This window comes from Cupressus sempervirens, chromosome 10 (genome assembly GCF_028749045.1).
Source record: "Cupressus sempervirens isolate cs-2001-9-10 chromosome 10, ASM2874904v1, whole genome shotgun sequence".
NCBI classification, from domain to species: Eukaryota; Viridiplantae; Streptophyta; class Pinopsida; order Cupressales; family Cupressaceae; genus Cupressus; species Cupressus sempervirens.
Window position 1 is genome coordinate 728,284,630 of NC_143127.1, and position 20,382 is coordinate 728,305,011.

Below are 20,382 nucleotides of genomic sequence, written 5' to 3' on the forward strand. Positions count from 1 at the left end.
TATACTGCTCTCTTACATGCTTTCTCTAATTTATGTGAATATTTGAGCCTCACACTCAATAACCTATTAAAGCATTGAGATCTATTTATAATTTTTTTTTTTCATGAATAGTCATGTTCTATTAAAAAAATATATTTAGAATACAATTCAAAAAAAAGGGGTCGGAGGATACAAGATCACCTCGCGAGAGAGTTCAAATGGCCTAAGCCAGATCTAAACACACGGCATCAGCCGGAAATAGCAACTATTCATAAAAAAAAAAAAAAAAACATATATAGCAACCTTAGGCTGCCAAAGCAGTGGCAGCCGAGGGGGGAGGATCATCTTTGTCATTGAAACCCCAATCATTGGTGGGATTGGGGGGCAGGTTGGGCATAGACCAGTCGTCATCGGGAGCAGCAGCAGCAGGGGGATCAGTGGTAGCCTCCGCATCTTTGACCTCAGGCCGACATGATCAAAAATTATTGATAGAAATAATTTCAATAATCATTTAAACAAGGTTGTGAGCAACTTAGTTCTTGCATGTTAAAAAAATGAAATAAAAATTATATAATATATTTTGTAAAAAAAGAATTTAAAATTTCAATGTATTAAAAAAAATTCTATTTATTTTGATTTAATAGAGATAGTTGAATTTGTTAAAAATAATATTTTGTTGATATGAAAGAAATATATAACCCTTAATCATTGGCTCTTAGCCTAACATATTTCAAGCATGCGTGGGCCCGTATCTATACCTAAAACTTGTTTGTAGATGACCTCCATCAAAAAATGAAATACATAACATTTTGTTAAAAAAATAAAAATAAAATTTCCATGTATTAACAAATATTTGATTTTTTTAGTTTAAAAGAGACATTTGAATTTGTTAAAAAAAAGATTTAAAATTTGAAAATATTAAAAAATATTTGATTTAAAAGAGACGTGAATTTGTTAAAACTATTATTTTATCTATATAGAATAATAATCATAAGACCAATTCTCCATTTAAATAATATTATGATTTAGAAAAAAAAAAAAGAATTACCAACTTTCATATTTAAAAATATTATTGGCCAATACTATTGTAATTCAAACATTAAATAGTTAAACTTTAGGCATAAATTTAAGATAGTGGATGTCCTTATAGCTTCATTTTTTAAGTCAATCAAATAAATGAAAAATAATTTTGGAAATTAATAAAGTTAAGCATCTTGCATCTAACTTTAGAAAATAATATAATATAAAATTATTAAAAATACTAAAAAGAAATATTTTCTTTATATACACTAAGGATTTTCCCAAATCTACCTATGTGCAAGAGACTATAAAAATCCAATGCAGACTTTTCTCAGATATTAGTCCACGTGGAGAATAACCTGAGCTCCGTATTGAGGTCGTAGAGTAAATAGAAGTGAAGGAGCGTGAGTATAAGAAGGTGAAGTCACAAAAGAAAATTTTTGCAGAATCATGGTGAGAACTATTTTTGCTTCCAGCAAGGCAAAATTCTGACCCACACATTTAGTTGGGCCTATTCCAAAGGGCATGAATGCCATTGGATGCTTTGCTGCTTTCGCAATTCCTTCACTAAATCGCCTTGGGTTGAAATCATTTGCATCATTTCCCCACAAAGCAGGATCGTGATGGATTGCAATGAAGTTAAGCTCAAATTGAGTACCTGCAGGAATTGAGAACCTTCCAAGTTTCACTGGCACACAAGCCTCTCGTAATATTCCATCTGCAGGTGGATAAAGCCTCAAGACCTCATTAATTATCATTCCCACCTATAAAACAAAATCATACAATACTTATGAAACAAATTCAAAATGCAGCTTCTAAATCTAAATATTTTACGATATTCACATAATATAATTATGATCTCTGTTAACCCCGGCTTAAATATCACACACTAAGACTTGATTTCTTTACTAAAAGCATTAGACGGTACTTACGATTTTGAGCTTACTTAAGCTCTCTGCATCTGGATAATTGTTTTTTCCACATACATCCAACACCTCTCTGCGACCTCGCTCTTGCCAATCTTGATGTATTCCCAACAATATTATGCTCCATGCCAAAAGAACCGATGTGGTTTCATGACCACCAAAAAAGAAAGTCTTACATTCATCAATAATTTCCTCTGTACTAAGACTTGCATTACTTTTACCATTGACTCTCCCCTGTTCCTTACTCTCAGACATCATAAAACCAAGCAGATCGGACCCATACCTACCTGCATTTTCCATTCCAGCAGTATTTTTCCTTGCATCTATAACTTGTTCGAAACATTTTCTTATATTTTTCTCCAAATTCCAACGTTGCCTGTTCTTTGCAGTAGGCAGAAACCTGATGAAAGGAGTCATACTCAGATAGTACGTACCAATGTAAGAATTGAAAAGAAATTATAGTATGAATAATCCCTTTCATAATAAAACCCATTTATGAATTAGAAATGTCACCTCAAGAATTCACCATTTCAAATGTTATAATGAACAAATGGACAAAAATTTGATTTCGTTCTTTGGTAATCTAAGATTGACAAATCGTACCAAACTCAAGTTTGTCACCTGAAGCCTGGAATATAAACGGTGTGAAATAATTCAGCTGTGAGAATCATCTGTTTGGCCTGCATATCGAATATAACCTTTCCCTCTATAAAATTGCTACCAAATGCTGTGCGGGCTATAATATCTGCTGTGAGATCACGGAACTCCTTTAGCACTTCAAATTCAGATACACCAGACAATACCAATTTACTCCATTCATCCACCATATTGGCACTGCTTTTGACAATTGTTGGAATCATACCCTGTAATCACATAAATAGTGCAATAAAAATATATACATTTCTAGTATGACTGAATATGTCTGCTATGAAAATATGAATGGAAGTATATTAAATAGACAAGTAATCATATAATAATTTGCATAGCTTCTACGAGATTAGGGTCTATATATTTGTTGTTATAGGATCTGAAAAATAATAGTATGGGCTTAAGACCCCAAATAATCTTGCACTTTGATAAGATGCCTGCAGAAAAGTATGCTATTCTGTCAAAGTGTTGGGTCTTGCACTAGGTTATAACCCTTCACTAAAGGTTGGCAAATTCGGGGCAGCAGAGGATGGATATTAATTTGGTTTTCCCCATGGGAAAATTTGAAGGCTTGATTTTTCATTACAGAGAAACTTGTTAAAATAGCATTTTGATGCAGAGCATTCAGAGTAACAGCTGTCCAAGTTCAGCTGCATTCAATTGTGGAAGACTGTGATTGCTCAGTCATTTGGAGCTTAACTGGGGTTTAACGACACATCCAATATTTGATGAGTCATGCTTTGTTTGGTTTTAGTTGATAGTTAAGTGAATTATATAGGAGTTGAATCAGGGGTTAATTACAGTCCACACGAGATAAATTTGGAGATACTCTCCAGTTAGTTAGGGGTTGATTTCCAGTCATGTTAGAGGCAATTAAGGAAAATACTCTTCAGGGATAGAAGCCTACACAGGGAATGAAGTGAGAATGGATAGGATTGCTGAAATCAAAAGTAGAGGTCTGTTAAGATGAGGGGGTCATTAGAGGATGTATTTTTTGTTTACTGAAAGGAATAAAAGAGCAAAAGCATTAGAGGATGCTGCATAATACAATCTCCCACTGTTCTGATTATGTTTTTACTTGGTCACTTTTTGTGCCATACATAGAGCAGATGTTTTTGTTTTATTTGCAGGATTAGAGGGTAATCTGCATCAGTTTGGTATCAGAGCAACATTGAGAATGGCTCAGAGAGGAGTGTTCGTATAACCTGGGGACGAAGAGGCAGGAGGAATGCTAGATTGAGAGGTAATGGCCTAGAAGAAGTACTTCGAAGGGTGCAGGACCTAGAGGCTAGGCTGCTTCATGAAGACTCTGAAGAGAAAGAGGTTCAAAGAGGGGGAGTAGCAGTCAGAGACCCAATGGAGAGATTTATTGAGGCCACCAACAAACAAGGAACTAAAGTAAAGGCTGTGGTTCCTGATTTTAAAGGTCATCTGAACCCTAAGATGTTCTTGGCTTGGATTAAAGATTTGGAGAAATACTATGAAATGGAAGGGATTGATGAGACTGACTAGCAAAGGGTAAAGATTGCAGTGTCAAAGATGAAGTCTCATACAACTCTGTGGTGGGAAAATCTTTGAAACACCATGAGGAGTCGGGGAAAGGAGAAAATTAAGTTGTGGCCAAAGATGTTAAAACATTTAAAGACTAAATTCATGCCTTTAGAATACCAATAGAATCTTTTTAAGGAATTTCAGAACTTAAAACAGGTGGAGTCCTCCTTATTGGCCTACATTGAAGAGTTTATGAAGCTGCAAATAAGAACCAGCTTGCAAGAAGGCAATGAGCATACTGTGGCCAGGTATATTAATGGACTCAGATTTCAGCTCCGAAATGAGTTGACCTTACTCATACTGGATTCCATAGATGGAGCTTATCAATCAGCTTTAAAAGCAAAGGAGAAATTGAGTAGAGTAAAAGAGCAATGAGCAAAACAGGTGGTAGTTTGAGTAAGGGAAGAGTAAGTTATCCAACTCAACCAATGAAGAACCCATAGATATTGTGAAGCCCAATTTCCAAGGAAGGGGTGAAAAGAGGGGGGCGAATCCTGACTCATTTTGTTTTCCCTATTAGACCCTCCCACCCGGAGATATTGGACTGAGAACCATGATGACTGGAGACAAGGAAACCACTATAGCATATTGGAGAAGAAATAGTGTGTTTTGAACACAATGCATGTGCAAAGATAGAGTGTGCAAGGTGATATTTGATGGAGGATCTATTGATAACTTGGTAAGTACAGAGATGGTTAAACAATTAAAGTTCGCTTGAATAGAATAACCAAATCCTTATAAAATTTCTTGGTTTAAAAAGGATCACAATGTGCTTGTAAATCAATCCTGTTTTGTGCAATTTAAATTGGTCCATATGAAGAAAAGGTGATGTGTGATGTAGTGCCAATGGATGCTTTTCATTTGTTATTGGCTAGGCCTTGGCTGTTTGATAGGGATGTGGTTCATCATGGTAAGGAGAACACCTATGAGCTGCAACATGAGGGTAAACTTCATATTTTGAAGCCTTTTAGGGGAGGAAGAGAAACAAAAATAGCAGCTTTGTCCCTATCCACAGTGAGTTGGAAAGAGTTTTTCAGGGAATCTAAGGGAGAGGTTCGTTATCTGTTGTACCCACAAGAAAAAGATAAATCAGCGAAGCAAACAATTCCAATGGAAGTGGAAGAGCTGCTGCGACAATATTCAGACTTGACACCAAGTGACCTTCCAGCTGGGTTGCCTCCCTTTAGAGGCATTGCCCACCAAATTGATCCAATTCTTGCTGTGAAACTCCCAAATCTGGCAGCTTATAGATTGCCTCCTCTAGAGAATGAGGAAATGAGGAGGCAAATCACAAAACTACTGAAGAAAGGATTTGTGGGAGAAATTATGAGCCTGTGTGCCACACCTGCTCTACTCTCCCCTAAGAAAGGAGGATAGTGGAGACATTATATGGATTCAAAAGCCATCAACAAATTCACTGTGAAGCATCACTATCCGCTACCTAGGATGGATGATCGATTGGATTTCTTGTCATGTGCTATGATCTTCTCCAAAATTGACCCTAGAAGCAGTCATCATCAAATCTGCATTCAGGAAGGTGACAAGTGGAAGACTACCTTCAAAATCCAGAATGGATATTTGAGTGGATGGCGGTGCCATTCAGATTGCCCAATGTACCAGCTACCTTTATGTGAACAATGAATTGGGTATTTAGAAAGCACATTGAAAAATTTATGATTGTCTACTTTGATGATATCTTGATTTTTAGTATATCCTTGAAGGAGCATGTAGAACATTTGAGGGCAGTACTTGATATACTTAAGAGTAGAAAGATTATTCATCAATAATGGAAAAAGTGAATTTTGTAAAGGCAAGCTGGTTTTCTTGGGTGATGCTATTTCATCAGATGGCTTGAGCATGGATCTTAAAAAGGTCAATACTATTCTTGAGTGGCCTACTCTTCAAAGTATCACTGAGGTAAGAAGCTTCTATAGTTTGGCAAATTTCTATAAGAGATTCATGAGAAATTTTAGCGGCATAAGCGCATCATTGACTGATTGCACAAAGGGGAAGGTCTTTATTTGGACAAAGGCTGCTGATATTAGTTTTCAACAGCTCAAAAAGAGGGTAATAGAAGCACCTATTCTTAGCATACCTGATTTTGAAGAACTTTTTACAATTGAATGTGATGCTTCAGGGCTAGCTATTTGGGGAGTGCTAAGCCAAGAGGGAAACCAGTTGCCTTCTTCAGTGAGAAACTAAATGAATTTTATGCAGTAGTACCAAGCTTTAAAATATTGCAGGCAATATCTCTTACACAAGGATTTTGTTTTGATGACTGATAATCAAGCTTTGAAGTATATCAATTCACAAGGTAAGCTGTTCCATAAGCATGCTAAATGGGCTTCCTTTTTCCAAGCTTATACTTTTGTTGTGCAACATAGAAGTGGTAAGAGCAATGTAATGGCTGATGCACTCAAATAGTTTGGGTGGACATTTTGAAGGGATAAAACTTTTGGCTAGTAAGTGAGAAGTTCTTTTGGCCCAATATGAGAAGAGATGTGAACAAGTTTATTGTTGCATGTAGGGTGTGCCAAACATCGAAAGGAGGAAGCCAAAATACAGGTTTATACTTTCCCTTACCTGTACCAAAGGAGCCATGGATTGATATTTCTATGGATTTTATCTTGGGGCTTCCAAAAACTCAAAGAGGTAATGATTCAGTGTTTATAGTGGTGGACCATTTCTCTAAAATGGCCCATTTCATACCATGTAAGAAAACCAATGATGCAATTCATGTCGCACATTTTTTTTCAAAGATGTTGTAAGGATGCATGGTGTTCCAAAAACAATAACAAGTGATAGGGACACCAAGTTCTTAAGTCATTTTTGGAAAATTTTATGGAACAAGTTCGACAACAGACTGCAATTCAGTTCAGCATACCATCCTCAAACTGATGGTCAAACAGGGGTGGTAAATAGTAGCCTAGGCAACCTATTAAGGTGTTTAATTGGAGTAAATCCTCGGCAGTGGGATTCGATCATACCTCAAGCTGAGTTTGCCTATAATTCCAGCATAAATCAATCCACAGGTAGTGTGAATCCTAAAGGAGTTGTGGACCTAGTTGACTTGCCAATAAGCCCACACAATAACCACACAGCTACACATTTCTTGGAGAATATTAAAGAGGTACAACAGCAATTTAGACTCAAATTGCAATCCATGAATAATCATTATAAGGAGAAAGTTGATCTGCATTGGAGAAGAAAGGTTTTTCAAGGAGAAATGGTTATGGTACATCAACACAAAGAAAGTTATCCACAAGGTGTCTACAACAAGCTGAAGCCAAAGGAAATTGGGCCTTGCAAAATCAAGAAGAGGATAAATGACAATCCCTACCAAATTGAACTGCCTAAAGAATTGTACATCAGTCCCATCTTTAATGTTGCTGATCTTCATTCTTATTCAGCTAGGACTAGTAATAATCGGTTAGGAGAAGAACAACATGAAGTGGAAAATGACCATTGGATCAAACACATGCCAAGGAAGAAAAGGGAAGAATTGAACAAGTAGGAGCTACCAAATTGATGGTTACTCGATCCAGATCTTATAAGATGTATTGTGTTAAATGGGAAGGCCTCCTTGATTCCTATAACTCTTGGATCTCCGAAGCCAAGTTGCTTAAGTATAGCCAAGCTGATCCAAAAGTTGAACCAAATACACGAGAACTGAAATGTTCAAGATTTTCCAGACCAGGGGAGGATGATGCAGAGCATTTAGAGTAACAACTGTCCAAATACAGCTGTATTCAATTGTAAAAGACTGTGACTGCTCAGTTATTTGCAGCTTAACTGAGGTTTAATGCCAACGCATCCAGTATTTGATGAGTCATGCTTTGTCTGGTTTTAGTTGTTATTGTGTGAATTACGAAGGAGTTGAATCAGCGGTTAATTCCTGTCCACACAGGAGATAAAATAAGGAGATAACTCTTCAGTTAGTTAGGTGTTGATTTTCAGTCATGTAGGAGGCAATTAAGAAAAGTACTTTTTAGGGATAGAAGTTTTCGTAGGGAGTCGAGAGAATGGCCAGGATTGCTGAATAAAAAGTAGAGGTCTGCTAAGATGGGGGGATCATTAGAGGATGTAATTTTCCTTTACAGGTAGGAATAAAAGAACAAAAGCGCCAGAGGATGCTGCATAATATAGTATCCCACTGTTCTGATTATATTTCTACTTGGTTACTTTTTGTGCCATACATAGAGAAAAAGTTTTTGTTTTATATGCAGGATTAGAAGGTAATTTGCATCACATTTGGGCTTAAGTAATGTGGCACCGCACTAGACGTCTTTAAATAATCTGGATTGAATATACTTTAAAGCAAGTGCATGCTATTTGAAATGATTTTTACATTGACTTGTGAATCCCAGCTGCAACATTTGGCCATGGAGACATTCAATGGGGTCACTGATTGTCCATGGAATGACATCGACACATGACAGCAATGGTAGTAATGAGTTAGCAACCATAAAACATCATTATATTTAATTAAATATAATTACACTTTAATCACTATCAATTTTTTGAAAAAAAATATATCGTTATATTAATTCTATCAAAATTTATTAATTGAAGAAATTAATATGCAAGATTCATAAATACATTTCTATCTGGGAATATCATTTTAATCATACTCTCTCTCTGAAAAACATCCTTTGCCCAAACAAAAACTCTTGAATGCTAGATATATCAAAAGCGTCACATCAAACATTTGTATGTGCAATCTTAAAGGTTTCTACAAAAAGTCCATGACAAAGAAGTCCGGGACATTAGAATTCATTTTTTATATTTGATGGATCATTCTTCTCTGTTCTGCCACTCTGGCAGTCCAAAAAATGATGGTTTTGTGTGTTCAAACAATGTAAATGGATATTATAAGTTGTCTATACAAAAAAGTTAAACAGAGTAGCCATTATCGCTGAATTCGGTAAGTTTCCTAGATATACTCTAGGTGAGTTCATGGTGTGTGCCATATTGAGATGAAAATCTCAAATATGATGTTTACACAAATAGGCCAACCTGAAACATCTAACACTTTCTTCCATACAGTGAAACAACATTACAATTCAATTAAGTTGAAATCACCTGAGGTCGGGTTTGTTTGAAAATTAACAACATTGATGCAGGACAACTGTTTGAGCAAATGTCAAAGCCAACTTAAAGAAAGGTTCTTATTTAGACTAAAATCGATGCACAATTCACCTTCAAGAGATCCATATGGAAAGCGGGATTGATTATTTTCCTGTGCCGAGCCCATTTCTCACCTCTCAATCCCACAAGTCCCTGACCAACCAGTTGTCTTGAAAGGGGATCACCCGGAACCTTTGAATAGTTGCTAAATTTAGTGGAACATATCTCCTTAATAAGGTCGGGGTCGGGAACAACCAACCTGGCTTGAGATCCAAACCAGAAAATGAAATCCTGACCTATTATATCACACAGACCAAGTTTTTTTAATTAATAGAGTCTACAGAGTCCTGAATCTTCTTTTTAATCATTCACTATTCCCCCTTATCAGCCACTAGTCTAATTCTTACAATACCCAAGCAAAAAAATCAATAGTACTAAGCAGGAATTCATGTGATATTATTAATGAAACATCAAATGCTTTATAAAATGTAGAATATGGGTGTACCGTAGATTTTGCTCCACTGATGTAAGTGGGGGAAAACTCGAGGGAGTATGTCATGTGAGAGAGGCATGGGTTTAGCTTTCTGCTCCTGGATCATTGTGGATATATCTTTGGTATTCCCATAGAGTAGTTTGTATGGAGGGCCCCTGATTCCTTGGGCTTCAAACAACTTTGTCACTTGCATAGGCTTCAACCATATCGTTGTTGAAATCTTGAACAAAATCAAAATTAAACCTGCAGAAACAAATGTCAAACCCCAAAATACCCACTCCATGGTAGAAACCCACCAATTCTTTGGTTCTGAAAGCCTACTCTGCCCATGTGCAGGATTCCCTTCTTTCTTGTTAATACATTTGCAAAAGGAACATTATCCCTCTTTTTGGTCCAACTGTAGGATCCCCGGCTTTCTTGTCAATACATTTGCAATAGGAAAAGTTATCCGTTCATTGAATAGACGAAGACATGTGATTGTGCGAACTTCAACAGTTGTAGTAGTGTGAATACATGATAGCTTGGATGAGTTATGTGTCAAAAGGGAGTTGGTAAGGCATAATTATTTTCTAAATATTCACCTTGTGGAGAGTTTTTAACTTTTATGCCGGAAGGCGTTCTACAGGGGAACACGAGCATTAATCCAAAATTGACATGATATGATATGATAGATTTTAATGACGTCCACGAGACTAAAGTAGTCTATGGGACCCATGCAATCGCCCTCCCGAGTCAGGAGCCAAACTAGTCAGTTGCAAAGTTTTGGTTAACTTGTCTCTTCTTCTCTGAATTTTGATAATCAACTCCGCTGTTCTCTTCACTTGATCTTCCTCAAATAAATAGTTGAAGTCCTTGTTCTGCAAAATTTTTGTATAATCAGATCTGATGTCGTTGTAAGCCAAGCATTCCATGACAAAGTGTTGCTCTGTCTCCACTGTTCCCATATTGCAAAATAAACATGTTCTGTCTGCCCACTCTTCCTTTGGAACTTGCCATCTACCAGTTTCACATCGCAGCTGATGTGAACTAGTTCTAATTTGTGCCATCAACATTTTTGCTTTCCAGTTAATAGGTGCCCTTATATAGGCCTTTTCATCATGACTAGAAGTGGGATTAAATTCTTTAATGTAATAAGATTTTTTCCTCCCTATGTGTCTTGTCTACAGAATATTGCGAAATTTTTCATTGACAAACTTTTTTATTTCTTTAATGTTATCCGGGCAAGCTTGGATGTTGATATCCCATTTTTGCATCCATTTGTCATTTTGTTTCATCCATGTGCTTTTCCGCCTCACAAGTTTTTCCTCTATTACCAACTTGGGCCAACGATGTGTTTCTAGACCTTGGGTTTTCTTTAAATAGCTTAGTATTCGGGTCAATGCGACGGCTTCTAATGGAAAGGAACCCACCTCCGCCAAAAGGATTTCATACGGAACTGTGGTCTTGACTTTAAGATTGCATGTGATAAAGTGTTTTTGAATTCTTTCTACTTGCCGCCATTTCTGTTTGGACATACTACCACCCCACACTTCACATCCGTATAGAATAACCGGAGTGACCAGCAAACCAAACAGAGTTTTCATGGTCGTCCAATCCCATAATTCTGCGTTCCTGCACTTGTTTTGTAAAGAGTATAACGCCTTCCAGCCCCCTTGGATTCTTTTCGATCTACAAGTATCCCAGTTGAGTTTGTTATGAAAATCGATGCCCAAGTATTTGTACTCTTCCAAAATCTCAAGGGGGCTATTTTCAAACAGAAACTTGTCTTGTATGCCCCTATTCTTCTTTAGTGAGAAGATCATAATTTTGGTTTTGCTAGTGTTAACTTGCATTCCTACATCATGGCAAAAAAATTCTAGTGCTTTCAAGTGCTCTTTCAAACCTTTAGCTGTTCTAGCAAGAATTATGAGATCATCTGCATATAAGAGCAATCTTATCACGAAGTGGGCCAGCTACACCCCCTCACCATTGGTCTTGTTTATCCACTCTTCTAACTTGTCAATATAAAGCCCGAATAGTGTGGGAGAAAGCGGACACCCTTGCTTAACCCCGATGTTGCTATCAAAATCTTCTGATAACCCTTCTGTCGTTCTGATTTTAGCTTTGACCTGCTCATATAATCTGTAAACTGTTGACGTAAGTTCTTTAGGGACATCCAGCTCTACCATTCTATCCCATAGTTTATTACGTGGCACTATGTCGAAAGCTTTTTTAAAGTCCACGAAACAACAAAAAGCCTCGTTCCCCGGAGTGTCCCAAACTTTCTCTATCAAATGCCTGAGAGTGATGTCGTGATCTATAGTAGAGTGTTTTGGTCTAAAGCCTGCTTGCCCTTTTGCATGTTTGCCTTCTGTTTCAGCCCAGTTGCTGATTTTTTGTTCTACCAAACTACCAAATAACTTGCCAAATAGTGGATTGATCATGATGGTTCGGTAATTAGAAGGATTGTTTATATCTCCACTTTTGTGGAGTGGGATCACCACACTTGTAGTCCATTTTACAGGGAAACCCTCTCTATTGACACTGTTGAAAATCTTAGTGATGTGTGGTGTGAGGATTTCAGCACCCCATTTTAAGTATTCCGCTTGTAGCCCATCTATATTTTGCGCTTTACCAATAGCTAACCTTTTGATGCCTTGAATAATATCATTTTCACTGAATAACTCCCCTGTAGTCTCTGTTTCCATGATACTATGCTCTCTTAGATCACATTCGTAGAGAGTCTTGGCATATTCCAGCCATTTGGTTCCTGTTATGTTATTCACTATCTGAGTTTTTCTCTGCTGAAGCTCTTTCCAAAATTTCTTGGGGTTGTTTTTACCAAGATTAATCAACTCTATTCTTCTTTTGTTCACATACTCTTCTTTCTTCTTTTTAATCAGTTGATTATACTCTTTTCTACTTTCTTTGTTCATGCTCTTTTTCCAATTCCTTTTTGCCATTTTGCACTCCTCATCAAACCAAGGATTGGCCGGAAAAGTGTTCTTGGCTTCTTTTGTGGCCCTAGATCTTTTACACTCCTCCAATGCTTTAATGATAGTAAGAACAAGATTATCCTTGTCCATGAAATGTTGTTTTTCAGACTCTAGATGGTTTCCCGGAACCCTAGACAGCCGCAAAAGAGAGTCTTGAAAAGTATCATGGTTTTCTTGTGTCATTAAAACTTTGCCAGTTGGAATCATCTTCCTCTTCTGTAAAAGTTTTGGGACAATATGTTGATCTTTGAAGTGAGTAGTCACCCTTATCAAGATGGGGTTATGATCAGATTTTAACTCCATGGGGCAATCTTCTATGTCAAAGTTAATTATCTTTGCGACATAGTCTTGCGAGCATATAACATAATCAACAACACTTTGTCCATTGTGTCTTTTGCATGTGATGCCTCCTGATTTAGGCCACTTTTCCATACCATTGCATATAACCATGTTGTATAGGCAGCATAAGCCTAGTAATTCAGCACCAAAATGATTAATCTTTCCCATGCTATCCTGTGAAGATCTTTCCCATTTTTGTGTCCCTTCTTCTTCGAGCCAAACTGGATCTCTGCTTTCATTGTAACTCTCCTTAAGATTGAGAGTTTGGTTGTTTGCTGTTCTAGCATTGAAATCCCCTATTAACATTATTTCCCCTAAAGAGCTAAAGGCTGTTATGTCTTTTTTTAGCGCAACAAACGGATCTTCTCGATCCAACCTATGTTTTTAATATATTTTTGAGCCTTTTGGAGCGAAGTAACATATAGCCACCCTTGTAGAAATCTGATTCTCTGTTATTTTTATCCAAATATACTACTTGTTTACATCTTCTTTCTCTAAGTTTACAAATCTGCTCCAAGTTTCTTTTATTAGAACGGTGATGCCTCCATGCCCCTTACCATTATCTATCTTTTCATTCCACAGTGATACCTTCTTATATCCTTCAAAATCTGGAACTCTACATCCATCATGCTCATGAGTCTCGGTAAGCATAATGATGTCATTATTTTTAGCTATCGGCCCTAACCCAGGTCCTCTTCTCCAAGGATAACCTCTACAGTTCCAGCTAACTATAGTTAAATGTTCCTGGGTGGGCCCGAGTTCCTATTTATTGCGTGTGATTTTGTCGCTGATTTGGGCTTTGCCATCTTGTAACCACGCCCACTTGCCTTTTCCTCTTGCTGTTTTCACTTTTTCCCATTCCTTCCTCCTTTCTTCTTGCTGAGTTACGGTGAGATCATCATCAAGATATATGCGTGTGCCTCTAAGAAACTTCCTCTTGCTGAAAATGTTATTTTTATCTCCTATATTCTTCATTGTCACTCTAACATGTCTATCTTTGCCTCCTCTAATCCATTTTCCTCTAATCTATCTTTGAAATTTATTCTGTGATCCATAGTTGAATGCGTGGAAGTGGAAAATGGCCTTGGCTGCACGAGGCGTGCGTAACTGACATATGGAAGGAGTGGAAGATGAGCAAAGCTTTCACAATGCAATTTCTTTATTTTTAAGTCCCTTCGTGCAGCAAATTTGCGCAGAATATGGTTTATATTTGCATTATAGAAAATGTTTTTGATTAAGTTGGCACACGGAGGTGGTCCTCAATTCATACAAAAAGTTATACTAGCACTTGCACCCGAAGGAGCAAGGGTATGTCGATAATGACAAAAGGTACAAATCTATAAAACACTAGCTCACATGTTTTTTTTTTTGTCAAAATGTTTAATAGAATATGAAGGAAATGTAAAAGAGGAAAACAAAATAAATATATTGAAATTGAAATAGTTAAATAATAAACGGCCAGATCACTTACATAACTTGTTCTTAAATTCATATACATTTATTATAAAACAAAAAGAAATGTAGAAAAGGAAATTAAAAAACAAAGATAGTTAAATTGCCCACAAAGTAAACTATTCTTGAAGCAAAATAAGATAAACATTTACAAACATTTTTGTAAGTTTAATAGACTATATTACAAGGTAATGAGTAGTTTGTTTCTTTGAAGATGAAGAAATGGATTTTAATGGTATGTAGCTACAAAAAAGGTGTATTTTTTCTGTAAAATCAATAAATAGAAGTTAATACAACCCTCATATAAATGCCTTATAGTCCTAGGCAAGAGGTCAATGGAACCCTTGTCTAAATGGGTAGATAATGGCCATAATACTTTGATGATGTCAACATATGTGTATGTGATAAGGCCTTGGATAGGGAATGTCCCTTCCAAGAAGAACCCTTAAGAGGTCCACTCTAGAGAAGATGATAAAATAACTAAGGGTTAGGAAATTTGATTTGGAGACGTCTTTAAGGTTAGGGTTAGGATAAAGGAATGTCATTAAATAGAAATACTTATAAAAACTTGATTTGGAGACGTTTTTAAGGTTGGGGTTAGGATAAAGGGATGTCATTGAATAGAAATAGTTATAAAAATTATAATTATTAGAGGTAAAAATGGTGTTTATAAAAGAACATATGTAAACAAATTCAACAAGAATCATGCAAATGAATATAATCAATTGCTAAATAAAATTAGAATTTGCATGATAGAAAATACCAACAATTATTTGAGATATAATGTCAAAAGAAGTGAAAAGATGTAATTTGAAGGATATGCGTTCTTTTAATATTTAGAATGTTAAGTGATAATATGAGTTATACATATAATCAATACATTTTATAGAAGATTTGAAAAAGTGGTATGGAATATTTGCAAGGAAAAATGTTCCCTTATATTTGAATATTCTACATTTGTAAGGGGCTATATATATACGTGTTGTAGATCTCAAATTGAAAATCTTATAATATTTGCGTGCTTCTTTGTACAACCTACTCTAAAATTGTGCATTGGAAAATATGAGAACATTGGGGTAGACTTTTCTTGGTCACTGAATATATATCAACTTATCGATAAGGGTCATGATGCATACATTTACACATGTCCAACATTCAAGGATTATTTATAGAGATTGTCAATAGTTAGAGACTTGATTATGATTATTTAATAAATGGTCAAAGGGTAAGCATTGCATTATCAAAAAAATTATTTTTTCGCTCTTCCTTACCAAGATTTGTTTTTAATTGATTCTTTAAAGAAACACAAATATATGGTGAATATGTTCTAGAGTATAGACCTACATGTTTAAATGAATTCTAAAATTGTATGGAAATCCACATGCCTTATTAATATTTTAACTTATATATAATGTCATATATGTAGTGCTAATGAAATTTCTTCTTTCAATCTTGTGACCTAGAGTGTAGATATTTCCTTTCTCAAATCATACTTGCATGACATTAAAACTCAAGAGTGGACCTAGAGTGTAATATTTAAATATGAAGTTAAGCACTTTTAAAGACCTTGATATATGTATACCTCATATTATAGTTACCATTCCAAATTCACCTGAAATTTGGAGGTCAAATAGAGAACTTTCTACCAAATACATGATCCATCAAAATTGTAGAGGTAAAGAAGAGTACTTTACTTCTGACTACTTTATTAATTTTCAAAGAAAATAGAAAATGTGTGCCACTCAGAATCACCTAATTTTAAAGGTCCAAAAACACTATAAATTGGAACATCTGTAGGTGGAGAGGATTTAATAAGTGGTTCTCTCTTAGTAGAGGATCAAGAGACTTTTCATAGGTTCATCAACATAACATATTTTAAGTCTTCAAGTTCTCTTAACCACATCCTTAAATATTTCAACACTTTTCAAGGTTAAGTTAAACATTAAAAATGTCATTCTAGTATGTACATTCCATTTTTTCAAAAGAAAGAGTAGTTAAATATCAATGTTCACAGTACACATTATTTTCAGCTTTAATAATGTATATAGATCAAAATGGATGGAAAAATAATGTTTGAAAAACAAATTGAAAAGGACATTGAGACAAAATTCCTATGGTGGAGACTTTGAATTATTTCTGGAGGCATAATGAATGGGTCATCCTCTTCTTCTTTCTAAAATAATGCACCTCTAAAGTTGGAGGGTTCTTTTATTCTTTTTTTTTTTTGGTTTTTTGTTGTGATCAAACATTATTTTTTTGCTAGACAACTGCAACCAAAACAACAAAATATCACATTAATACTCATGAGATACATATAAGGTGATACTAATAAGCATGAGGGACATATTATCAACAAATTATAATAGTTTTTTGTAAGAAAATACTTTTCTAATTTATTAGTATAATTTGGAAATTGATTTATTATTAAAAAAAATAGATGAATTTGTTAAACTTCAATTTGATAAGTAGGAGATTTTTCCACAAATCAATTCGTGATATTGCTATTAGGATTCAACTTTAGTAGTTTTTGAGTCAAACTAGTTAACCCAAATAGAGTTGCAAGTAAAGTGGGCTTTATCATGGAGGAAACTTTGTGGTTATGCCTGCTTGAGCTGGAGTAGTACAAAGATGGGTGACTTTTAAGGAGTCCTGGTGCTTCACCTATGTAAACATCACTTAGATTTGATGAGTGTTGAATGTTTCATTCATTCTCATAAGAGATGGGTTCTTGTGAACTACTATTCGTGAGATATGGATCAATAAGTTTGACTCAAAAACTTCAAAGTTGAATCTTGATAATAATATCACAAACTTTAGTTTGTTATTATTTTCATTTCTCCATCTATTTTTTTAAAGAAAACATTCATTATTTTCTATTGTTACTTCAATGGTAAGAAATTGGGATTTATTTAGCTTTAATTGCTCTGCTTTTTAGTTTCATTTGAATGCTACCACATTCAACTTGCTAAGTACTACTATATACGACTTTGAGTTTTAGAAGCCAAATTGAGACCACTTTAGGTTTTGCTACCTTGGAACTGCACTTCATTTCCAAATGGAATGTTTTAACTAGGAACATGCTCAGTTAGACAGGTGCTGAAGCAATCTAATTAAAATTGAGAAATTATTTTCTTCTGTGTTGGTGATGGTTTGGTAGACTCCGTATTCATGATTTCATTGAAGGGGTGGTACACATGAGACATTGTAGTGCTATTTTAACTTGTTTTTCAACTCACTTGAAAAAAGAGCAGAGGCACTTAGTCATATCAGTTTCACGAGTGGTAAATTAAGCATTGTTTGGGATGAGATAATCAGTTGAGCACTTGAATGCCTTTATTGTCGATCTCCTTAAGAACATCATGGCTATATGTTGTTTCACCTTTCAATCATCCCATCTATAATTATATATTGCAGGGAGAGATCTCCTAGCTACACTATTCTCTTATCAATCTCACATAAACAACACAAACAATGATTGAAGAATCTGATTTCAATTGGAACAAACTAGAGAATGATACCAATCTAAGAACTTGCCGATCCATGCTTTTAAAACACAAACATGTGGTGAAAGAAATTAAATAATGTTGAATTTTGGTTTTATATCTATACTTCTTTCTAAACAATGAAAAGTAAACATCTAGATTGTTACTTTAGATACTGTGTCCAAACCATTTACGATGACTTTACGATTAAACAATAAAAAGTAAACATCTAGATTGTTACTTTAAATTAAATATTGTCTCCAAACCATTTACGATGACTTTAGAGGTTTCAAAGTTCTCAATATAATGCCAAATTATAAGCTCCATTCCTATATATATGCAGACCTATTCAAGAATTCGGAAAGGCAACATATTTATTACATGTATAGCACTAGTTTTTAACTTCTAATTTGTCGATAAAGGAAAATGGTTGCTTCCTTCAATATGAAGATATACTATATATAGGGGTCTCAAGATACTAATCATGATTTTCATATGTTGACTTTCTCTTTTACTTGTCATTAGAATGACTACACATCTATTCCAATCTAGCACCATGACTCTTCGAACAATTTCTAGTGTGTACCAATTTGCAACAGGAAACAGTCAATCAAAGCATGGAAGAGTTTTGGAAATTCAATCTAAAAGACCTCAATTTTAATGATCTCCTACATGTTGGAATTATAGATGAATTAACTGAGAGGGGGAGGCGGGGGGGGGGGGGGGGGGGGGGTTGGTGAATCAGTTACTACAAAAATAAATCCTGATCTCTTAGATGTCTTAGATAACTAGTTACTGCTGTCACTCGGTAAACATTTACAAAAATGTCGTAACTTGGTAGATTAACTTGTTACTGATCTTTAAGAATTCATAATTATTAGCATGTATGCAAAAGTAAATATCATGAACACAAGAGACACTAAATTTAACGTGAAAACCCAATATGGGAAAAACCACCAAGTAACTAGCTACTAATTTTCACTCTTCTGAAGTAAGCCCTATTAGGAGCCAACCTTTTTAAAGGTTACAATACACACTTTTAGGTGTGACCTTGTTAGAGGATTTAATCACCCTATTAGGAGTGGCCTTGCTAGAGGTTTTTAGAACAATTCAACTGAACTGTCATCTTGTTAGAGGATTTACAAAATGGTTGTTAAACCAACTTTGTTAAGAGAATTTGAAATCACTGCTACAATGGTTAGAAAGTAATAACGAATTGACCTGAATATGATGCAACTAAATTTTTTGATTATAGATCTTTATTCTACACCATTAGATCCTCCTTGATCAAATATAGCTTTGCTACTCCTCGATGATCTCTGATCATTCTTCAAAATTCACTCTCACAATAATCAATCCTCCTTCACATTCATATCACATCAAATCCATCACACACACCTAGAATTCACAACTTGACCTCTTATATATACCATTCAGATTATCAAGTCAGCTCATTCACAAGTTACATTTACCAATAAACCATACATCAGTCGGCTACAAATATTACATTAAGAAAATAAACTTTATTTCACAAAACAATGAAATTCTTCATTGGCTGACCCTACTCAGTAAGCACTGCTTCCAAAAATAATTTCTTGAGTTAACCATCTCAACTCAGTTAACACTGCAAAATCTGCAAAATCCTTTGGCTGCCGAGTGAACTCGGTAAGAATTGAATTTCCTTCACTGACCATGAGAGCTCGGTAAGAACTATTTTTTGCACAATTTTCCTTTGATGACTGAGTGAGCTCGATAACAACTGAATTTTCTTTGCTAACCTTGAAAGCTCGGTAACAATTGTCTACACAAGGTAAGGCTTGAGAATGCTCGGTTGTCATGTCCCCTATTCAAATAATTAAAAAAAAAAAAACTTTGTTAAGGCAGGCAGGCTCCAAAAAGGTGAAATTTCAGAAAAAGGGGTTAATCTTTGGAAACCAATGGACTAATAAATAAAAATTATTATTAAATTATATTTTATTAACCCCTCTTGGACGTGAGTTAGGGTTATGCCCTCTTTAAAAGGGGTTTGGAGGCATTTTGGGCTCATTCTACATCTTGATTCTTGCTAATTTTCTTGTTGTTCTTCAGAGGCTGCCAAACCTGTGGAGAAGGAGACCCAAGAACGGGAGTTTACAGGTTTCCAGGAAGGCTAAGGATGGGAGTTTGAATCCATTCCATGTGCATGCTCATACAGAGTTTGCCCTTGTGCTGAATAGTGCCGATTTGGGTGTTTTCGGGGTTGTTTTTTGGTTTGAATTTGGGTTTTCAGTTGAGTGTTTCATATCAGTTTGGTTTGCTGTTGTATTTCAGACTTTATGATGTTAAAATAGAGTTGAATATATGTATTGGGTCGTGATTAAACTTCTGAGATAATTTATGAGTGTTTTGTG

The 20,382-nt window shown here is 35.4% G+C and overlaps 1 protein-coding gene across 2 annotated transcripts; it reads right to left on the reverse strand.

Annotated features, from left to right (window-relative positions):
* Positions 1-1,156: 1,156 nt before the first annotated feature.
* On the reverse strand, positions 1,157-10,194 carry LOC149535897 (cytochrome P450 734A1-like). 2 transcript variants are annotated; one of them, XM_089803102.1, is made up of 5 exons: positions 9,757-10,194; positions 9,324-9,547; positions 2,547-2,788; positions 1,932-2,325; positions 1,157-1,763 (listed from the first exon to the last, which is right to left on the reverse strand). In XM_089803102.1, the coding sequence occupies exons 1-5, from the start codon at positions 10,025-10,027 to the stop codon at positions 1,338-1,340; spliced, it is 1,557 nt and encodes a 518-aa protein (XP_089659228.1). In that variant the 5' UTR covers positions 10,028-10,194; the 3' UTR covers positions 1,157-1,337. The 2 variants fall into 2 exon arrangements, with proteins under 2 accessions (XP_089659228.1, XP_089659229.1); XM_089803103.1 differs by lacking the exon at positions 9,324-9,547 and having other exon boundaries at positions 9,757-10,096.
* Positions 10,195-20,382: the final 10,188 nt, after the last annotated feature.